We start from the raw sequence: 24,094 nt of genomic DNA, 5'->3' as shown, positions 1-24,094 counted from the left end.
AACCCATCCAAATTACAGTTGAGGGTTACAGTTTTACCTGATTATAAATGAGCTCGGTCACCCGGGAGGAGCTCGGAGTCGAGCCGCTGCTCCTCCACGTCGAAAGGAGTCAGTTGAGGTGGCTCGGGCATCTTTTCTGGATGCCCCCTGGACGCCTCGCTGGAGAGGTGTTCCGGGCATGTCCCATTGGGAGGAGGCCCCGGGGAAGACCCAGGACACGCTGGAGGGACTACGTCTCTCGGCTGTCTTGGGAACGCCTTGGGGTTCCCCCGAAGGAGCTGGGGGAGGTGTGTGTGGATCGGGAGGTCTGGGCGGCTTTGCTTGAGCTGCTGCCCCTGCTACCCGACTCCGGATAAAGCGGAAGAAATGGATGGATGCAATTAAATGATTCATTTCGATTAACTAATCACAAACCCTGTAATCAATTACATTATTTTTTAATAACCTGACAGCACTAATTAAAATATGTAAGCTCTGTGTGTGTGTGTGTGTGTTTCAGATGGTTTTCTCAGAGTCACCGCTGCAAAAGTTCATGCCACAGAATGGGACACCTTTGTCATCATTTACGTACATCTTATACATCGGTTATGTTTCACTGTGAATTTTGAATAAATTTTGTACTTTTTGCTAAAATGTCTCCACTTTTGTGTGACATCAATTTGATTTGTAAAAGTTATGAAGGTTTACTGATTTAAAGGCTAACAGTTTGAAAAGCTGTTTAAGAAAAATCCAGTAGTAAAATAAGTTTTACTTTTAATGGGGTCATAAATGTAAATTGAGGTAAACAGAGGGTAAAACTGGATGTTCAAAATATCTGAATAAATTACTTCTGGTTTGGTATCAGTCATCCAGCAGAATTATACACCACAGTACAAGAGTTTGTGGTAAAATGTTCCATCTCATTAAACTCTAACCCTCTTATAGTCAGAACTCCTTGATGTAATGGTGCCGTCACTGAAGTGACTTTAACTGTTTCATGTTAAATACCATTTGGTAAAATTTCCGTTTAGACATGATTATTCCAGCATCTTTGTAAAGATCCAGCCAGGTGTAGTGTGCAGTGTCTTCTGGAGGGGAAAATCCCTAATTAAAAATTCTTAGAAATGAACCATCATTGTACCAAAACATCAAAATGTTGTTTTTTTTTACTGTTAAGTCAAATTGTTTACTGCAACAAAAAGAGCAAAAACACAGAAAGAAGAAGAAGAAGAAGAAGAAAAAGCAACACAAACTATACAAAAGTTCCATGTGTCTGTAGTCTGGAGTGGGGGCAGAGGTCACATGCCCAGGTCCGACATCGTGTGCACAAGGTCACCCAGCACGCCAAGATATGTCTGATTAAATGCAGCTTCCACCACCGTTGCTTCCTCAAGGATCAGTCAGATGTGTTGATCACACTGAACCCAGTTCAGCTTCAAGCTCAACATCACTCAGGATGGACAGGTTCTCCTGCAGGAACAGGCTCCTGTTTCTCTTTTCTGGACAACAATGAAGGTAGAAATGGGAAGTGATTAGCAAAAGCAAGTTTAAGTTTATACATATATACTGTATATTGGTGACCAAATAGCGGTTTGATTGTTTACATTAATTGCAAAAATAAGTCTGACATTTTTGGTCATTCTATTCTGTATTCAGATTCTACATACACATAAATTGCTGTGAGTGTGTATAAAACAGACCTCCCTCAAGACCAACACATGAAAGTACTTTTTACAAAATTGTTCACAACTTAGTACCAACAGTTGTCAAGAGATTTATAATGGGAATAACATATCCAGAAAAGGCAAACCTAATCAAGTACAATATTAAATGAAAACATGCAGCTATATAAGAGAAGACTCCAAAGCTACCTCAGGTGACGACTTCTGCAAAGGGTATCAAGATAGCGTAAGACAAAGTTAAATTGTAATCAATCAGAAAAACATTTTGTTCTGTCCCCTCTGTCTACCAAACACATCAACAATCCTGTTGACGTGGCTTCTTTCAGTACACAGAAGTCCTAATGACGAGAGACGATCCTGACCCATAGGAGGTAGCTTTTCAGTCTTCTTAAACATGAAAATGACCTCCACTGAGCACGATGTAGCAGGTATAACTACCAGGGTTTTTGCCACCTCAGTGAAACGTGTCAGTGTATCACATAGGGAATTTGAGTGGAGATAGTTCACAATGTGATTGGAATTTTTTACCTCAACACCTTCCACATCATGAAAAATGTTGGTTTCAGCCATTAGAGTTTCCAGATCGACCTTGTAAAAATCTGACACTACTTTGAAAGTGATTTCTTAAACATAACTGTCCCTTCATGGACAGAGACATGACATCTCCTAACCAGGCAAAATATTGACCAAGTTCCCAGATGTTAATGCATTTACACTCAGAAAAATGCTTCTAAAATACGTGTTAAATTGCCATTCTGACCTGGATATCGAGCCAGTAAAATTAATTAACATTAAATTATGTCATGAAAGTATTCAATTTACTCTGACACTCACACATTCCCAAATATTAGTGTTGAAAGTTACACAGATCTGATCTGTTAGCTCCTAAAACCATTGCAGTACATATATATATATATATATATATATATATATATATATATATATATATATATATATATATATATATATGCCACAAAAGAAACACTAGTTAAACATCTAACAAATCATTCAGTTAAGAAACAATCAAAATGAAAAAAGCAACCTGCTGCATGACACAGCTGTGCTCAAAAGTTTACATCCCCTGGTAGAAGAGAATATAAATGAGAACACAAAACTTTTTTTTCCACTCACGGTTAATGTTTGTGTGAAGCCATTTATTGTCAAATAACTGTGTTTACTCTTTTTAAATCATAATGACAACCCAAATGACCCTGATCAAAAGTTTACATGTCCCTGTTCTTCATATCGTGTGTTGTCCTCTTGAACAGTCTTTCGTGGTCGTTGTGGTGATGGTGAAGCTGCCACTGAATGTCTTGAACTTTATTTCCATCAGTTATGAAGAAATACAAACAGTATGACACTCTGTGGTAAATCTGTGTGGAGTAGACAGTTCTCAAAAACTGAAGAAGAAGAGTGAGGAAAGCCACCAAGACACTCAGACAACCCCGAAGAAGCTATAGGCTTCTGTGGCTGTGATTGGAGAAATTCTGCACAGTGCAAATTCTGCATTTTTGCATCACCACTCTTAGCTTCATAGTGGAGTCCTTCTCCACCAACACCACGGCAGTCACTAAGAGAGCATTACAACGGCTCTGTTGGGAAAGTGTAGTGACACGGACCCACAACAGGTGGCATAAATGAACGGACAATGGATGAGTCAAAAAGTACAACACTTTACTGTTGTGAAACGTGCACAATGGAATACAGACAGGTGCAGAATTTGGATTACAGTCAAATATACAAGGGTGACGTGTGGGCAGGGTTCGAGGATAGGAGACAACCGTCCAGAGAAGAGCCGGGCCCCACAAGAGTTCCACTGCCACCGGATCTGGAACATGCCGGAGCCGCCAAGTCCTGAATCCCCAGGAGGCCACCGTCTCCAGCTGTCAGATCTGGTACTGCTGGCAGGGCAGAAAACAGTCAATGGTGAGTGTGTGAAAACACACCTAGTAAACAGTCAGCAAATGTCCTCTTCTGTTGGTAGGTGGGCAACACACCTCCACCTCCCGATCAAATCACATGCAGTGTGTTACTTATCCGGTGAGGAGTGAAAACTGTCGTCTCCTCCTCGGTTCCACCGACTCAGCCTCCAGCTGCAGATAATCTCACACATGCCTGCAAACAATTTCAAGAACACGTATCCATGGTAATACAATTGTACGGCTGAGAATTTACCTATAAGGTAGTCGATATCTCGGCAGCAAGGTGGAGTTGCTGCCCGGCTTTTAAGGTGATGGTGATGATGAGTGACAGCTGGTGCTTGTTGATGAGTGACAGCTGTCACTCCCGGTTGCTCCGGCGCCCTCTCATGCCTGAAGCCCGCACTTCAGGCAGGGCGCCCTCTGGTGGTGGGCAAGCAGTACCTCCTCTTCAGCGGCCCACACAACAGGCTCCACCCTCTCCGCAGACTCAGAAAAGCGGGTCTTCCCACTCCTCATCTTATCAGCTTCTACAGGGATACCACTGAAAGCATCCTAACATACAGCTTCAGTTCCTGGTACGGGGGCTGCAGAGCCTATGAACAACAGCGGCTAAACAGGATAGTGAAGACAGCCAGCAGGATCATTGGTGCCACTCTTCCATTCCCGATAGAGCTTTATGAGCAGCGCTGCGCTCGAAAGGCGACCTCCATCATCAAGGACCTCCACCATCCTTCTCATGGCCTGTTCTCCCTCCTGCCATCTGGGAAGCGGTACAGGAGCACTGGCTGCAAAACCAGCAGAATGATAAACAGCTTCTTTCCACAAGCTGTCCGGCTGGTGAATAGACTGTGTCCCCTTCCATTGACCAAACTAACGTCTGTCCCACTGTTTGACAGTTGTCCACCTGTCAAAATCACTTAAGAATCTCTTAAAGCACTTTATGATTATTATGGACAAAAATACCCTGAACAGTGATTGTGGTTAGTGATTGTGTGACCGCGGCACGTGTGACTGGAATGCTTGCTTACTTTGTCTAATATTTTATTACTTCAAAATTTTTTCAGTGCAGCTTTTACTTATTTATTTTATTTTAATGCACTGCAAGAGAGGAGTTGATGAGAAATGATTTTTCGTTTCATTCAGTGTATGTGTTTACTTGGTGGAATGACAATAAACCACATCTTGAATCCTGAGTAGAGCAGAGAAGGATTTTCTTTCACTAAAACAGATCAAATCGAGGTTTACATCTCAGATGTACCTTCTGGCAATTTGTAGCTAAACTTTCAGGTCTTCTTTTTAAGAAAATCCTCCTCTATACCGCTTCACCATGAAGCTGGATAACTGGGGGTACAAAATGCTAAATTTGCACTGTGCACAATTTCTCCAATCACAGCCACAGAAGCCTGTGTAAAATGGCTCAGTGCAAATGTTGCTACTCTGCAGTGTTCAAGCTAAAAGGTGTGAAAGAAGTTAACACACTATGCCACTTGGAGTTTCCTTGTTGACAGGAAATGCATCCAGGAGTGGTGTAGGATCAAGGATAAGCTTACAACCCTGGCCAAAACAGCAAAACAGCTACCTGGTGGGGGGAGGAAAGTGTGGTATGAGGATATTTAAGAGGAGCTGATGAAGTAGTTCCAGAAAAGGAGAACTGCAGGTGTGCATGTGACAGGGAAGAGTCTGAAATACACGGCTCTGCAGCTGCATAACCAACATGGAAACCAGAACAGACCTGAAGACATTTTGTGGCAATGAGGTAAGACTATTTAATTTTCATTTTACTCTGTTCTCTCAGGAATTCATAATTTCACTACATGCAATGTGCCAAATAAAATCCTGGGAGGGGGGGCACTTTAATGGAGTAAATAATATACATATATTACATATAATGTGCCAGCTTATGACTGAACTGTTGCTTAGCACCAGTAAGTCCAGCAGCTCCCCCCCCCCCCCCACACACACACACACAGGTGAATCATGTGTGTGCCCTCTATCAGAGTGATGCAATTGATGAGTACGTCACAAATAAAGAGCCACATTTTTATTTTTCAAAGACAGAGGTATTTTTAAAAACACAGAGTGTCATCGTGTGATGAGGCCAGTCGTGTCCACAAAATTGTACCTCATTAAAAAATCAGCGTAACTTACATCGACGCCTGAGTGTTACTCAAAATATCATGAACAGTGTTTTTTTTTTTGGTGAACATGAGCCACCTTCAGACAGCTGACACTTGGTCACGTGCTTGATTTCTGCTTGTAATGATCAATTTCCTCAGTAAAAAAACAAAAAAACAAAACAGATTGTCGGCGCTCTGGTGGGCTGTCGGTGTCGCTGCCGGACAGAAGATGTTGTCCATCCAGAAAGGAGTCCCCTCAGTCTCCGTACTGTACCTCTGCTCTCAGTTCCTTGGTGACGTAGTTCAGCAGTGCTGCCGTCACCTGCTGCTGCAGGGTGGCGTTCCCCATCACCAGGGCAACAAGCTGGGCCACGTCCGTCCAGTCCAAGCTGCCCAGGACGGCCATCACACCATCGTACAGGTGCTGCTGCTGAGCAGGAGGAAGCTCCATCAGGACCTGAGGCAGAGGTTTGAACTGACCGCTGGTCAGCCAGCTTCCCAACAGGCCGCCAACAGCACCACCTGCAGGAGCAGACAGGGAACGTGTCAGCAGGCGGTGTAAGACCCAAAACTATTTAGACATTCATCCAAATATTTGTCCAGACTCTTTTCTTCTGTCTGCCCTGACTCACTGGAGTTAAAAACAAATGGTGACTCGGTGCTCCGAGTGCCGACTCGAATCGGTGACGGAATTACACCTGTGGAATTTTTCCGGAATTACCTTTGGGCGTGGTATTTGGCTCATGACCGAGGGAACAAGATCGCGAGTGCAGGCGGCCGAGATGAGTTTCCTCCGCGGGGTGGCTGGGCACTCCCTTGGAGATAGGGTGAGGAGCTCTGTCACTCGGGAGGAGCTTGGAGTCGAGCCGCTGCTCCTCCACGTCAAAAGGAGCCAGCTGAGGTGGCTCGGGCATCTTTCCGGATGCCCCCTGGACGCCTCGCTGGAGAGGTGTTCCAGGCACACGCTGGAGGGACTACGTCTCTCGGCTGGCTTGGGAACGCCTCGGGGTTCCCCCGGAGGAGCTGGGGGAGGTGTGTGTGGATCAGGAGGTCTGGGCGGCTTTGCTTGAGCTGCTGCCCCCTGCGCCCCGACTCCAAATAAAGCGCAAGAAAATCGATGGACAAACAGTACAGTAAATGTTGTCTGCAGAGGGCAGTTCTAAAACTGGGTGAGTGTGCAGGAAGAAGACAAATGAGGGAAGCCACCGAGACACCCACAACAACAAGGAGTTGTATGTTTCTGTGGATTGGAGAAACTGCAACCTGCAACTTCTGTCTGTTGCATCACCAGTGATAGAACTTGATGGAAATTTCATCTACAGTGTGCCAGAAGACATCTGGGTGACTGGAGGCTAGATCTGATACTTTTTCTTCCCCAAATATCCTTCATTGTGTCACTCCAAGACAACACAATGACTGTTGGTGCAAGAAACAAAAGATGCATTATGCACAACTCCTCAAATCACAGCCATAGAAGTGTGGGTGTCTTCCCTCATGAGCCTCCTTCTCACACAATCATATTTTCAGAACATTCATGTATCTAATCTTTAACTTATTTCTGGAAAATCTGCTGTAAAAGGGATGATTTGTATTGCTCACAATCCTTTTATTTCTTTATCTAATTACTTATGCAGTAATGACTCAAAATGTATACAAGTAACTGTAAAATAGTTTGTGAAATTTTTGTTAAACCCCTTGAATTAAAGAAACAGAAAAAAACTCCTGTGCCAAATCAACATGCAATAAAGGCACAACTGCCGAACTGTCGCTGTCCAAAAACTAATGGGCCCGACTGTATCTCTTGAAATTCTGCTTATTCACTGATGAAAAGCAAAGAATGTGACTCTGGAGCATTAAATTCTCAAATACCGAGTGACTGCATGAAGTGAGGAAAGCCACCAAAACAACCATGGCAACTCTGAAGGAATGAAACGTGTCCTCAGGTGTTACTGAAGACAGTCTACTGAAGAGAAACTACTTCTGCCTCATACTTCATCAATCACACATTTATGGCAAAGTGTTACAAAGAAAATATTGTTTCAACAAGAGCAATCAGAGATTTCTGACATCTGCCAATCCAGATCCAGATCACCTCCAAATGTAATGGACTCTTCCATGCCCTAACATCTATCTGTGGTGTGAATCTGGTGAGAATCCGCCCAAGTAGTTTTGACATAATCCTTCAAAGCCTATATAAAATGAAACTTGATCCAGAATTCAGATTTGGATCCGGATTACCTCCAAAATTTAATGGGTTCTTCTGTCTCCTAATATCTATCTGTGGTGAAAATTTCATCAAAATCCATGCAGTGGTTTTGATGAAATCCTGCTGACAGACAGACAGAAAAGTAAATGCAAGTGTCCTTGGCAGGTGTAATAAACCAATTCCTTGCTCAGGAAATTAGGATAAACTGTGTTTTTTGTGGGGCCAATTAAACTGCTGCAGAGTGCATGAAGCAAACAAAAAACCCTGCAGTTAGATGCTGCACCTGGACAGGTAACATCTGATGTCATCCTGCACAAACCACACGTGGACTCTGGAGGCTGACGGAGCCTGTGATGCAGCACCACAACATATTGTTTTATGAAGCAATCAACGTACAGTGGCAGCACGGTGGCTTAGTGGTTACCACTGTTGTCTCTCATTGAGAAGGTCATGGGTTCGATTCCCAGCTGTGGGTGGCCTTTCTGTGTTTGTGTGTTCTCTCCGTGTTTGTGTGGCTTTCCTCTGGGTGCTCCGGCTTCTTCCCACATCCAAAGATACGCAGGTTAGATGGACTGGAAACATTAAATTGTCTGTAAGTGTGAATGTGTTTATTTGTCTGTATGTGTCCCTGCGACAGACTGGCGTCCTGTACGCCTCACGCGCTATGACTGCTGGGATAGGCTCCACCCCCGTGACCCTTATTTGGAGTAAGTGGGTACAGAAGATGGATGGAATGAGCACAGAGTAACAGCATGTTTTAAAAAGTGAATAAAGCTCAAAATCCTTATGGTAGCTTTAATTTCTTCTTGACCTTCTAGCTGTTCCCGTTAGGGGTTGCCAAAGCAGATCAATCGTTTCCATCTCACCCTGTCCTCTGTATCTTCCTCTGTCACACCAACCACCTGCATGTCCTCTCTCAGCACATCCATGAACCTCTTCTTTGGTCTCCCTCTTCTCCTCCTGCCTGGTGGCTCCATCCTCAGCATCCTTCTCCCTATATATCCTGGGTCCCTCCTCTGCACATGTCCAAACCATCTCAATCTCGCCTCTCTGACTTTGTCTCCAAACCGTCCCACCTGAGCTGTCCCTCTGATATGTTCATTCCTAATCTTGTCCATTCTTGTCACTCCCAAAGACAATCTCAACATCTTCAGCTCTGCCACCTCCAGCTCTGCCTCCTGTCTTTTTGTTAGTGCCACCGTCTCTAAGCCGTACAACATAGCTGGTCTCACTACTGTTTTGTAAACTTTCTCCTTCACTCTTGCTGATATTCTTCGGTCACAAATCACTCCTGCCACCTTTCTCCACCCACTCCACCCTGCCTGCACTCTCTTCTTCACCTCTCTACCACACTCTCCATTACTTTGAACAGTTGACTCCAAGTATTTAAACTCATCTACTTTCACCACTTCTACTCCTTGTAACTGCACTATTCCACTGGGCTCCCTCTCATTCACACACATGGACTCAGTCTTGCTCCTACTGACTTTCATTCCCCTTCTCTCCAGAGCATATCTCCACCTCTCTAGGCTAGACCCAACCTGCTCTCCAGACATTTGTCATCTCCATGCAACACAGATGTGAAGCAGTTCTCAGAAAGTGTTTATACAACTAAATATCAGTTCAGTGATTCACAGGAAAGATAAATCTTCAAGCATTTTTCAGTTTGTAGAGTAAATATTTGAGTTTGTAAAGAAAAATGCAGACACTGCTATTTTTTGAACAACCTAATATTACTTTTCTTCATTTCCTGGAAAATAGTAACAAATTGGATAAACGTTTTCTTCATGTTTTAATTTGGAATAGAATGTGCAGTATTCCCAAGAATTCCAAACTTTTCTTCAGACAAGTCAGGGGATGGATACATGAACATTTCCAATCACTGAATCACTGTCTTGGACTTATTTACATCAGACTTTATTACATCAGTTATGAAGAAATACAAACAGTTTGACACTCTATGGTAATCTGTGTGGAGGAGACAGCTCTCAAAAACTGAAGGAGAAGAGTGAGGAAAGCCACTGTCAGGAAAGATGACTTTAAACTTGCTTTCAGCTTGTTTTCATCTTGGAATATAATACGTGCCATGGGATTAATATACATGCTGTTGGATTAAACTGCACAGTGTTTGGTACCTTACAGAAAGTAAGTGAGGTCATACCGGACTTTTCCATTACAAATGGGGAGGTCCACGGAATGAACTCAGTGGTGAAGACGATGGAATATGTCTAAGAATGATTCTAACATGACAAGTATGATCAAATGAAGTATTAATGTGTTAAAAGTAATGTCTAAAAATGATTCTAACATGACAAGTATGATTAAATGAAGTATTAGTGTGTTAAAATTAAGAGTTGATTAGAAAAAGTATTTTACAAATAAGTGAAATGAATGATTATATGAGTTGTTTTTCATAAAGAGTGCAGAGTCAGAGAAAAAAGAAGTGAAGAAGATGTCGCAAGCCGGGCAAGAAGAGCTGATGTTAAACAACTGATCAAATGATTAAAATGTTAGTAGAGATTAAATGAATAAGGAATGAAAATGTTTGTATATCATCATATGAATTGTTTTTATGTGAAGGAGAGTTGTAATGAAATGATTGAATATGATTGATGTGATTCTAAAGAAATGATTTAAAAGAATGAATTCTCAGAAAAGCTGAAGTGTTAACAGAAAAGAGGAACTTGAGAAATAAGTTACTGGCAGGAGCTGCAGGAGATTTCTAGTAAGCGGAAGGAGAAGGGAGGAGGTTTTGAGTCAACAGTGTCCCCATGGTAACCAAGATCATCTGAAGACAACAAGAGTCACACATATATAAACTGTGAAACACCAGAAACGGGGTTATTCTTCCAGGGAGAGGTGCAGTTGCCACTTCTCCCCTGCTACGGGAGATCACAAGACTTGACCATCTTGTGAACAGCAAATGGAATCGTGGAGTGAGAGGATTGGAGCCATAAAGATCATTTGAGAGAGTTTTTAACTCCCACTCAGGCCGTCCAGTCACGGAGTAGCAGAACAACGGAAGAGTAACCACTGGCCTTAAGTCTGAGTGGGGAATGTTCAACGAGTTCTCTCTCAAGGAACATCACCGCATACCAGAATGGATTAGATCAACTTTTGGTTGATTGAAGATGGAATAAACTCTTATGTGGATTAACTTCCTGAAGGATTACAACATCACACAAGGATCGTGGTCAGCTAACGACTAACAGCTGATGAAGAGGAAATCAAATTCATCGAGCTGGGGACCCTAACCTCAAAAACCTCCTTCCCTCACTCCTAGAAAAAATTGTTAAGAAGTCAATCCAGTCCCAGTCAAAGTAGATCAGTCAGAATTATTGAATTAAAAACAAAAATCTCTGCCAATCATTATTTTAATTATATTTGAATTACTATTGTGAAATTATCACATATAACCTATTTTGATTATGTTTTAGCACTTGCAAAACCTGCAATAAATTTCCAAGCGTGCAGTTAAAGTGTTAAGGCTCGGACATTGGATTTATGATGCTTCTTAAGGTGTAAAAGTTAAAGTTTATTGGGTGTACAACATCAAAAAGGCTCTAAAAGGTTAGTCTGTTTTTTTAATGAAAATAACACATCCTGGGGACTCGCTGTACGAGTCACTAAATTAAAAATCTAGCAACATTCCAAGAGCCCTGATCCATAAGAGGAGAGCTGCCGTTAACGGGCGTGGCCGCTTCGTATCCTGGTTCCTGAGAAGGCTATTCGACCGGGGTGCGAGATCAGCTTCAGCGGGGTGGACGTCCGGATGGAGGCAGTGAGCAGCTAGACGAATCTCCTCGCCACCAGCTTGAACAGCCTTTTTGCAGCCCTGCCGGGTAATACCCGTGGAGACACGAAGGTCGGACCCCAGAGACGGAGAGCTGGTTTTGTACACAAACACACTCATCGGAGGGTCAGCGTGTGCCGTGTGTCCAAAAAAGCGGGATTTGACACGTGGCGCCCGAACAGGGACCTGACGAAGTGTAGTCGGGTCCGAGGAAGAATCCTGGCCAAAGGAGAGTCTTTGCCATTGGGTAGGTGGAAAGCCCCTGAGTGGATCACCAAAGGAGACAGTGTTGTGGAGAGTGTCGGCTGATGGCCTGTATAGGTCCAGTAACGGCTTGAAACATATCTGTCCTCCATGTGAAAATTTGGAGGCGACCACCAGAAGGATGAAGTAAAGACAACAGGAGTAAGTATCCCAGGGAGCTGGGATCAAGGACGAGAAGCAGACGTGTCACTGCTGGATCGTCTGGACTGGGACGAGAAGCAGCCTGGGATAGCCTGCTGGATCGTCACGAAACGACAAGGAAGGGAAGTAGGCGATGGAGCCTGCTGGATCGGATCGTCAAGAGAGCAGGTATGAGAGTATACCGTGCAAAATGGTGATCTACAAAAGAGAATAGGCTCATCAACCCGTGAGGTTCCTGAGGGGAGAAGCGGGGAAAGGAGCAGCTGATTTGGAATTAACCTCTGGAATTAGCGCTGAATAGCCAAGTAGTCTGTCACTCATCCCTGACTCAAGGCACCAAGAGAGGCTTTGAAAGGCAGATGACTCGAGACGACAAGGACCATAGCTGAAGTCAAGGAGACGACAATGGCGGAATCGACAATCTCAGGAACCGAGAGAATAAAGAGAGAACAATCATTACGAAATAGTAAGGTTAGTATTAAGAACAAGTAGTGAAAATATGGCTGAAGAAGAGCCAGGACCCGTAGCAAACCCTGAATCCGAACATGAAGGGGGAAAAGAAGTGGATTTTCGGCCACACAGAGTGGTATTGTATGGACGAGGATATGATACTTGGGCAGAAACAGTTCAAAAATATGTCATAGATCAAAGTGTGGAAACTGATGAAGAATGTTTCAAAGAAGCTATGGCACATTAGGGATATATTATCCAGGTAAGCATACGGAGGGGCAGATCCTGGCCGTTTTGGGGAGCCCACCAGTCCCAAAGGACAAAATGGGGACCAAGAGTGGCTTGAATGATGGTGCAAACTTCTCGGAGAAGAGTGGAAAAGGACAAATCACCACCCTAATAAGTCCTGAGAAAAGTTATGACTCCGTAGTAAAATGACAGCTGGGTTGTTGGGAGTAGAGACGGTCCTGGTTGATGTTAAAGCAAAATCAGCGTACGTATATGCTGAGTTTAAGTCCATGGCAAAACGGCTAAAAGGTTTAGGAAGAATGCTTAAGGAACAATATCCTATAATGGAAGATATGAGTGGAAGTCAGATCCTCGACAATGAAGACGAGGGCAAGATAGACTCCCAGGCCTAATCCGAACAAAGTGATGAGGAAAACAAGCCAGAGGAAGTGGATGAATCGATATCCCCGGGAGGTCCTAATCCTGGGGAAATGATCAAGAATATAAAAGCCCGGACCAGCTCCACACAAGCTTGATCCAGTGTGGCAAAATTTGCCCTTGGGAAGTGTGAGAGGAACAACCTGAACAGTTAGAAAACAGACAGAACGCCTGGTTGAGCAGGATAAAGACGAAGAAGCCTTCAGGGAGTGCCTGGATAGATATTCCATCAATCTCCGGAATGTGGGCCCAGAAGCTTGGGACAGCTTAAAGCTGAAGAATGTGTTGCCGGACCGAGTTACCATATTAAACAGGAAGGGCGTTCGCAGGAGATCTTTAGAAAATCTAAAGCAAAAACCCCCATGTTATGCTGAATCTGACTACATGGAGGAATTGAACCCTATGCCCGAAGGAACCAAAAAAATGGTGACCCAGATGGAAGACGGCATATCATTATTTTGGCAGTCCTTGGGATATAGATGGAGATAGTCTCATTGTCTTCACAAATCCCAGACTGAAAATTGCCAACCGAAATTCCGAGCAAAGCTCAAGGACGGGCAGGCAGAGAATACCAAGAAGCTTAAGAGTATAAAAGGGAAGGTCTGGACAGAAAATCGATGGTGATAACAAGCGCACCACAATGACTTATCATGCACTCATACATGTGCCCTTTGAAAGCTACCCAGGGAGAGAAATTCAGTCGAATACATGGAGGAAATGCTGAAAACTCTGGGAACAGCTATTGATTTGGCCAAAGAACGCCAGCATCGGCGGATAGTGATATGTGTGGACGGATTACAATCTGGACATATGACATGGGAAGAGGCAGAAAGGTTGCCATGGCAGCCGTGAACCTACACATGCGTACCCCAGAGTATGGGGATCAATGAGAGAAATTGTGGTGGTCACTAGCAATGAGCAGGAGCAAGATCGAGTGAGAAGGGCACTTGAAGCGGTGAACCTAGGACCAAATAGAGCAGGTCCAAGGAAGGGTGTAGTTGGAGCAAATGGAGTGGCAACTAGTCCCCCGCTAGTGATGCAGTCCATCCCCACGGCGACAAGTGATAAAAGATCAGTTCATGCTGTGGGAGTGCAGCAATTAAGGATTAAAACCCCACGACCAACATTAAAATGAGTTACAAGTGGGCTCCAGACTATCATACACCCCACAAGCTCCCAATCTCGGATGAGAGAGCCTTTCCAGGCTCCTCCACCGGATAATGAAAAGAGGATCCTATACTCATTCCTCTACCTGTCGGAAACCCAAAGCAACCGGGTCGCCCCGAAGGTCAGAACAAAACAGGGACCCACAACCACGAGACCCACATCCTTCCCATGAATCTGATATGGATGAGGACCAGAAAGAGGTCTGAAGAGGAGATCAATCCACAAGACTCGGAAGAGGATGAACCGCTATCTGTGGTAGGGGAAAGAGAAGTCTCACACCCAGAACTACGAACTGGACGCTACAGCGGACGAAAGAAAGAAGTTGGGGTGTATAATGTGCGTGTAGCATCAGAGAGAATTGCAAGAGATGTCAGGGTCAACCCAGTGGAGACCCAGATAAGCGACAGACCTATGCTCAAGAAGTTGGACAAACTGGGTGTGACATCCCAGAAGAGTGGATTGAGCGACAAGATAAAAAGAAAACTCTCGAGGTAACAGCAACTGTTGGAGAGTGGCTAATATACTAATGTGGCCCTTCTATCCTACACTGACTGCCTGTAAAGAGTTAACAAATAACTTCAGAGTCGCCTATTTAGGCGTTGCCCATGATGTGATGAGAAAACTAAAACAGCAGCTTTACGCTGGTCACGGCAAGTGTTTAGAGAAACCAATGAAGAAAATCTGGATGATGAGGGAGAAACAATTCCACCATCGTCAGGATTACAAGCGAGCCTCCCAAATCAGGACTTTCCTGCTGGATCTAGAGAGCAAAGTCTGCCAGCAATTCAAGCTGAAATTCAAGCAGACAGCAGGGAATTCCGTGAATTCAAGAAATTAAGATGCTGGTGAGAGAGAAGAACCAAATGAAGACCTAAAGGACTTTGAAAAAGTGCGGCCCCTTATTGACAGAGCTTCTAACAGCGAAGAGGGTAAATCTATGTGGCTGGCCCAAGTTACCAGTCAACCCTCAGTCGGGTGAACCAGCACGAAACCATTATGCCAGGTTAGTGTTGGAAGATCCCAATGATGAAGATTCCCATATTGCTCGAGCTAAAGCTGGACTAGACAAAGGTCAAACATTAGTTCAAGTGTGGCATGGGCAGAAACAGACGATTTTGCCACAACGCTATGTTAGGGCACTGAGAGAAGTCACTAAGGGAAGAAGAGGGGAGATAACCTTTGTGAAATGCCCATAGACGGCACAACAGTCCCACAATGGACGCGGTGGTGAAGAGCTGGGATCTGGAGCAGCAGTTCTATGAGGAAAAGAGGAAGAAGGAGAGCACACCGAGATCAGGACAAAACCGTGGAGTGGAGAAAAGAAATTCAGTGCCAAAACCACCCCTCAGCCGCATCAAACACCACAGAGGAATAATCAAAGGCCTCCAGTTGGACAATGAGCTCTCGGCCGAGAGGTCCACCACCTCCACCACCACAATCGCGACCTACACTGCACCTCGTAGTGTGGCTATCTCCCTAAAGAGGAGTACGACAAATTAACTTCAGAACAAAGGAAAGCCCTCAGGATGCCACCAAGCCTCAGCGGCGGCTGAAGGGCAGAAGAATAATGGCTTCGGAGGCGCGGGTCACGCTAGACCATGCCTACTGGGAGGGGACACTATCTACCTGATGTAGATGGAGAACCGTACCTGGTGGACACGGGAGCAGAGGTGTCCATGACCCCAGAAGCCTCGAGACCAAAGGATACCTACTGATCCAGTATGCAAATGCAGCAACGGAGAAAGACCATTTGGAATATGGAAGGGGTAGTTTGGATAAAAGGCCCCTTTAATTTGATAATAGTCAAGGATTGAGAGAATGCATCAGCCCAAAGGCTTCGAACTCTAATAAGACGACGTGTGAAAAATTACAGGCAAGAGTTGTACAAAGAGATATAACTCCAATTGGAAAGAGTCCGGTAAGCTGGTACAAGAAGTGGATGTACCAGCTGTCACAGAAGAAAAATTGAAGAAGTGATTTCTCTGAAGCAGGGAAAGAAAAATTGAGGGAAATTATCTCCAAAGCTAAAGTAGCACGATTTAAAATGATTGTGGAGATTTGGGGGCTAAACACATTCATGTCATCGAAGGAGGAGTACATCCACCGGTGTGACAATATCCCTTGAACCCTGGAGCGTTGAGGAAATGGATAAAATAGTAAAAGAATTGGAAGCTTTGGGGATCATTCGAGTGAATTGAATCCGATCACTAACAGCCCCATTCAAGCAGTTAAGCCAGCGAGTTGGCAGAAGAGGCTGGAGACCAGTAATCAACTTCAGGCTCAATCGACGAACAATAGCCAATAGAGCGAGCTTGATAAATCCCCAAGGAGCACTGAAAATGCTCCAAATTAGAGATACAAATCATGCATTGATCTGGCGAATGGATTCTTTCCCTGCAATTAGCAAAACAGTCACAAGGGAAAACAGCATTCACACATAAGGGAAAAGTTATGTTGGCAACGACTCCCGCAGTGACAGAAATTCACCAAATGTGTTTCCAAGCAGCAGTAATGGAAATATTAAAGATCTGGGAGTACAGTCTACATTGATGATGTGTTTATCGCAGATGATGAAAAATGAACACAATCTGCGGCTGCAAAAGGTGATACAGAATCACAGAAGCTGGATTAAAACTCAACCTGAAGAATGTCAGTTTGGACAATTCAAAGTTAACTATTTGGGATTACAGGTATTGTCAGACCTGGGACTCTCAGAAGTATACCGAGAAAAATTGAGTCATATTAAACCACCGCAATCTGAGAATGACCTACGAAATATTGGGATTGTGTAACTATGTGAGAGATCACGTTCCACACTATCAGAGATACGCAAAGCCCCTTTATGCTCGTTCAAGAAGAATCCTAATGGACAAGAGCAAAAGCAATGGATTTGGACAGCTACAGATCAGGATTGCTTGGAAAAGCTAAAGAAAGCCATTCAAGACGCAGTTAGTTGGAGCTGCATAGTCTGACTACTCTTCTGCTAGCCGAAATAAGCTGTGAAAGAGGATTCGGTGGTAAAAGTGAGCAACGGAGGGGGTATGGTAACTTTGTGGAGCTATACTCTGTCTTCGATTGAGAGAAAAATCCACCGGAAGAAAAGAACTGGCAGTCCTGGCTAGATATTGGGTGCGTTAAAAACTTGCACAAGGTCAGGGAATAAAAGTTATCACTCAAAGCCAGTCCACCAGTTCCTAAGAAAAGGACTATTGAGAGTACTAAAGCCACAAATGCCAGATGGGAAGGTGGGAGGACATCCTGCTAGACCCTGAGCTGGCAATTGGGCCAAAACAGTCGCGACAAAAAAGTTGCCAAAGGAGAGGCAACTCCCTATGGAGCCATACGACTGGACTATGTACACTGATGGGTCAAAGAAGGGTACAGACATATAGCTTATTGGGCTATATTCTGAAGTATCAAGATAAGAGAAATATCGTCAAAAGGGTCAAACGCCAGGGAGTGCCCAGCCGGAGAAGTTACAGCAATACTGGAAGGACTCTTGGAGTTAAACAAGAGGAGAGTAAAAAGGGCTAAAGTGGTTACAGACAGTCATTACTGCGCACAAGCCCTGAAAGAGGACTTATCCATTTGGGAAGAAAATGGATTCGAGGGAGCTAAGGGGAAGCCTGTAGCTCATATGGATTTGTGGAGGAAAATAGCCGAGTTGAGGCTAACAATGGACTTAGATGTGGTACATCAGAAGGCCCATGTAAAAGAAGGAGCACATTGGAGCGGAACGAAGAAGTGGGAACAACACCCAAGGGAAGGGTAGTTCCAAAAGATCCGTGAAAGAAGTGGTGCTGGCCTACATGAAGCGCTTGGCCATGCAGGCACCATTCCCACATGGAAGAGCTGGAGAAGCTGCAACTTTGGATTCCGAGAAACCAAGTCTGCCAAGTCCTCAAAGACTGTAAAGTATGTGGTCGATACAATGCAGGACCGACGAGGACAGAGGGTGGATGGTTTCACCATAAGAGTGCTGTTCCATGGGGATCATGCATGGATGTTGCCGGGCCCATGGGGGTGACCGGTAAGAAAGGAGAAAGTATCTGTTGGTGCTTGTGGACTCTATGTCGGGCTATGTGACTGTTAAGCCTGTGAGAAAAGCCAACGGCAGCAGTGTGATCAGCATGTTGGATCAAGTGTGTTCAAATCTGGGGATACCTAGGGAGCTGAGAACGGACAATGGGACACATTTCCGTAATGCTCAGGTCGACCAGTGGTGCCAGAAAAATGGAGTAATGAAATTTACTCGCCCCATACACTCCTCAAGCAAATGGAGTCGTGGAAAAGGATATTGACTGGTGAAAAACTGGATTGGGAAAAATGCTAACACAAGGAATGGAGTACTAAGGCCCTGGAAATTGGACAGGCCCTGAATGACCGCCATCGTGCCGGCAGGCCCACCCCTTCGCAAGAACTGAACCAACGCCCTTTTCGACACACGAAGTGGGGCGGAGTCAGGCTAAAAGGATGGAGAACCAGAACCAAAGATCCCATTTAAGGTTGGGCAGAAGGTGTGGGTGAGAGCTCGAGATCACCCACAACACTGCTGTTAAACCTAAGTATGAGACCACAGATACAGTATGAAGATACTGGACAGCAAACCAGTAGAATTGAAGAAGAAGGGAATCCAAGGATGGAGCAGCTGAAGCCAACTCCTAACTAGACAAAACCAGGAGCTAAACATGGCCAAAAATACCCAGATCTTCCACCCTTAGTCAGAATGGCCACTGTTAATGGCGTGGTTGCCTTAAGAAGAACAAGAAATGACCTCTGGGAGGCAGAGCCCTGAGGATACTATATCATGCAAGGAAAGATTTTTATCTCATGAAAAGGAGTTATTACAATGGAAAAAGTTGAGAATCACTGTGTGATTTGCCGCGAAGAAGTACCGCTGACGGTCCAATGGTCGGGACCTGGGTTAGAAAACCCCCAATTTCAATGGCAAAAAATGAGTTTAAGCAATTACTTCACAAGCCGGTGAAGGTTTTGGATGCACTTGTATGTGGTTATGCCGACTAACCCAGTTGCCAAGATTGGTCTTTTACACCCCAGTGGGACATCGTGGAGACAATGTGGATATGCAGGTGTGTTCATGCTATTGGAATGGACGTGAGATCGAGTATTGCCTGGTGTGTAAAGCAAGAACTCATATGGGAAGACTACTGCATGTGGCAAGAGCAGAAGGATGGCAAGTGAGAAGGTTTTTGGACCCCCTGAGACCTTTCACACCGATAAAGCCTGTTGGGCTAATCCTGCAGCAACAGTTGCGCCTGATCAAGCTAAAGAATCAAGCAGCGGTGACATGAGTGCAAACGGCACCAAGTGTCTATTGATGTTAGAAACAACTAGAGCAGGAGGAAGTGACCAAGCTGCAGGAGGTGGTGAGCGAAAGCCGTCTTTTGTTGCATGTATACATCAAAATTGGTTCCCATGGTTCGGAGTATGGGCAAACTTATGACCCTCCAATAGACACAGTGCAAATTCCACTGGTGTTCAAAGTGTAGAGATCCGGAGCGACCCGGATATACAGATGATGGGAGGACTGACAGATGATCAACAGCAAAAAAGCCAAGAAGAAGGATGGATCGGCCCTTGGGAATTGACAACTTGGGCCAAATTGATAGAAGAAGTTCTAAAAAATCAAGAAGTTTACTGGAAGATGCAGAAGAGGTGCCACAAGAAAAAGGGGCAGAGAAACCCTCAGTATTATTTTACCACTGGACTAGACGCCTTGGGAAATAAAGCAGCAAAACCGAAAAAAGAAGAAGTCAGCGAGTACCACGTGACACCGAAGAATGGGTGAGAAAGAGGAGGATACAATCTATGGGGGGAGTGGCTAGCAGAGGGACACTCTAGTAGGCCGGACCAAACAATTAAGGTGCGGCTCACAGTGCGATGGTGTTGGTCCCCTATGTGGGGGTTTACTCTGTCGGAGCACATGTTGACCTTCTGGAGAACAGCAGCAGTCGTTACAACCGACTCAAGGTGAGGAAAAATCAGGAAAGACTCGGAGTCGCTGGATGTTCCCTCCATTTTCAGCGGGACAAGGAAGAAGTAAAAGAAGCGGCTGTTTGCAAAATGTCGCAAGGACCAAATGTAAATAGAGTACCCATTATTAATAATCGGGAAGACTTGGACCCTACATACAAGGTGGCCTTGGTGCTGAGAAACAATATTAAATTGGCAGAAAAAGATTTTGAAGAAGAAGACTGGGAACTAGCATCTAAAGGATATTATGTCTCAATTATGAATATAAAGAGATGCTGACTTAACAGAGACAACAGGACAAAAATACTTGCTGAACGAGTGCTAAGCGATGAAGTCTGCAGCATTGGTACATAAAAGGACGCCGAAGAATACCCCAATCGGTTCCAAGATGTCCAGATAACCTACCCTGGATATTAAATGTGGTTTACCTACACTCAAAGACCTGAGATCACATTGAGATGGGGATTAATTACGTTGAGCCATCCAAGGAATCTATGTTGAAATATACCTTAAACCAGTGCTTGATCTGGACGACAAGCCCCAACATGCGACGTCAATTGAAAGACGACTGCAAGACCCAAGATATCACGTTTAGATAACCAGACATTAAATTGAGAGTTATCGATCAACCCCTGGCCTGTATGAGCTGCTACCCCCAACCATACCAACAATTTTTGAAATCAAGACTTCTTCTACCTGTACAAAAGAGGAGTCTGGAACTGTTGTCAAGCACGAAGATTCAGCTTCAAATTGAGCCCAAGGATCAAGAAGACAAGCCTATAGTTCCCTTTATCTACCCTTATCACAAACCAGGTATTCTGGAAACCAGTTTTGGCAGCATTGGCAAGATCTATGGAACTATGTACCCCACATCAAGTACAGAGGATCCCTGAGGGACCCCTCCCTAAACCTGACAGAATAATTGTTACGATGTGGAAGTGGGCGTGGAAAGGAATGGATTCAGAACTTAAGCAACCATCTCCCATCTACACTCATCTCTCTAAGAGACAACGACTATCCCTATGGTGGTGCATCTTGGCAGAAAGAGAAGGAGACCGATGGCGGAGTGACAACTCACTCTGATCATGCTGCGGACCTTCAAACTGGATGAAAATAATGTAAATAGTCTACGATCCGGGCCTGGAGGAACTCACACCATACTTGGAATTACCTACAAGAAAATATGTTTAAGCTGGCCACAAAGGATTACAAAGAAAAAGGATGGTTGCTGGGAAGGAGGTACTTTGTAGATAATGATTCATATAAAAGGACTGCTGATCTTGCAGAGCCTTGGAAATACACCTCTGGAAGCTATCATGAACAAAGTTGGACAACACTGGAATTGCCCTGGGGTCGGATGGAAGTTTTACCCAATTCCCCGGTGTCCAGACTCATACCCCTGCATCTTGAAGTCGTGTATGTACAGAGAAGGGGCTACAGATTAAAATAAGGTGGACCTAATTATGTTGATCCATTACAGGGAATGTATGTGGATATTTGGCTTGGATCTTCCAGATCTGGACCAGCAGTCCTATATGTTTAAAAGACTTCAACTACAAGAGGCACGTTCAACTTTTGTTTGATTGAAAACCAAACTTTGCCAATATGCACGACAGTACAGCACCTTGACATCGAGAAAGGTGGAAGTCTCCGCCTATTAGAAGTGGATGGCGAACCAGAGTATTAGTGGGGCTTTGGCAACCCCCAAAGGCTATACTGATACGACTTGGCATAAAGTCGGGAAGAGACTATTTCGGAGATCGACTCTCTGTACTCTGTGATGGCGCAGTATGTCTACAGTGGAGTGGCTATTGGGATGCCCTATGAGGATATCTTGCACCTACGTAGAGAATGAATCCGGCATCTTCACAGTGTTTCTACAACCCCAGGGACCACTGCCTGAAATGAAGGATGTGACAGTCGTCGCTTGGAAATGGGCGTGGCGAGGACTAGCTATTAGACTCCATGGCCATCTCCCTTGTTAGTCACCTTCTTCAGCAACGAGCATCAAGCGTCCTTGTGGGAGCACGAGACAAACAACAGCACCTAAGATCATCTATCTCCGAGATGGAAGAACCACGGGAAGGCAGCGTGATCACCACGCAAACTCAAGAATCAACGAAAGACCAAGAGAAGAGGAGTTTGGCATAGAAATGCCACCTGCAACGACCCCAAAAGCTGGAGCCGCTGCCACCAGTACCGAGTGAATTCTACTACGAAAATGTTGGAATAAAGCAGCAGCAACAAAGCCAGCCGTGGAGAAAAAGTGCCTCCAATGTTGGAGGTTGGATGGCCAGACTACAGCATTATTAGTCGGCATTGCTGTACTTCTGGCTATCCTGTACCACTATGGTAGTAACGCCTGGACCTTAACCCATATCAGGGTCCAGTATGCAACAACTAAAACTTTCCAACAGACATGTTGGGGAGTTGAATCAAGAAACATCTACATGATAGGGACCAGAATTCTACAGAGAAATGGGCAAAGATGAAGACCCTACCCATCATATGCAAAGACTAAGTGGCTGCAATACTTGAACGACAGTGGGGAATTTCCAACCGTCACCACCAATTACAACCTGAACCGGAGCAGACATCCTTCAAAACCTACAAGTGAGGGATCAAGAGATTATTGTGGCAACCATCTTACGGTTAAAACAAAGAGAGCAAAGAGAAGTAGGCTGTACTTGGATAAGACTGAACCTGGCGAGCAGCCTGGTATTGCTCAGGGATGCAGAGTACTGCTGGGCTATCGAGCAGGATATTGGGAGAAAGAAGCTGTTTTTCCAGCATCACCAAGACTGATGTTGCAGAATGATAATGCCTACCTGGAAACATTGGGGTAATTATAACCTCACCTGTGACAACACCCGCAGCAGAGTGCCGAAAGTGGATACTACATCTACAATAGTCCCTCGTTGAACAACGCTACCGACATGGGAACAGGAATACCATATTCCAAACCAACCGCCATCTCACTAGCAGCATTGGTGGGATCCACAAAATATCACCAACACAGGGAAAAACCAAACCTTCCCTACATCGCCAACACAAGATACCAGCGAGTATTAGAACCAAAAGTTAAAAGTATTGATACGCGGCTAAAAATAGATGGAAGATCTGATTATTGTGTAAAAGAAAAAGTAGCAAAATTAGATAATGTTATTGGAATCGACCTATGGATGTAAATCTCAAAATTACACGGTGCTTGCACCAGTCATCGATTGATGACAGGATTACTTGGAAACAAAAGCAGGAGCAGGCAAATATGATGAATGGCTTAACGACACTTTCCGTGGGTCTGGAGCGTTCCATGATACATTTTGAGGGAATTTTCCAAGGGGATACACGTGGACTGGGCATAGTTTGCGGGGTCCAACATAAAGCAAATTCTATGTGCAAAAATACCAAAGCCTGATGAGCTAAAGTCAGTACCTCAGGAAGATTTTAGCAAATTGATCAATGCGTGGCGAAATAAAATTTATGGAAGCTTACATGAGACGAATACCATAATAATTGGCTGAAGGTTCTGGTAAATCCCCCCGATTCCCATAGACCAAATTAAGACAGGGAATTGGCTAAGATGGGTATATAACTGTACAAAGTTGTTACAGATTCAACCATTAAGGGGACCTTCAGCATGGCAGGAAGGAGTTAGACGTAGTAAGGACGTCACTTGGTGGGGAATGGGAAATATGAAGTTGAAGATTGGG

At 44.5% G+C, this 24,094-nt stretch overlaps 1 protein-coding gene across 1 annotated transcript in view; it reads right to left on the bottom strand.

The window, feature by feature from the left end:
* Nucleotides 1-5,869: 5,869 nt before the first annotated feature.
* The window catches only part of LOC117505795 (protein C19orf12 homolog), a 120,309-nt gene continuing 102,084 nt past the window's right edge, over nucleotides 5,870-24,094 (bottom strand). The window contains exon 4 of the mRNA XM_034165332.1: nucleotides 5,870-6,222. Within this exon, the coding sequence (XP_034021223.1) occupies nucleotides 5,957-6,222 (266 nt within the window). The 3' untranslated portion in view covers nucleotides 5,870-5,956. The remainder of the gene's footprint in view (nucleotides 6,223-24,094) is intronic.

The sequence above is a fragment of the Thalassophryne amazonica genome, unplaced genomic scaffold (assembly GCF_902500255.1).
Source record: "Thalassophryne amazonica unplaced genomic scaffold, fThaAma1.1, whole genome shotgun sequence".
In the NCBI taxonomy this organism is placed as follows: Eukaryota; Metazoa; Chordata; class Actinopteri; order Batrachoidiformes; family Batrachoididae; genus Thalassophryne; species Thalassophryne amazonica.
The sequence above is the reverse complement of the archived record's forward strand: the minus strand, read 5'-3'. Positions and strand labels throughout refer to the sequence as shown.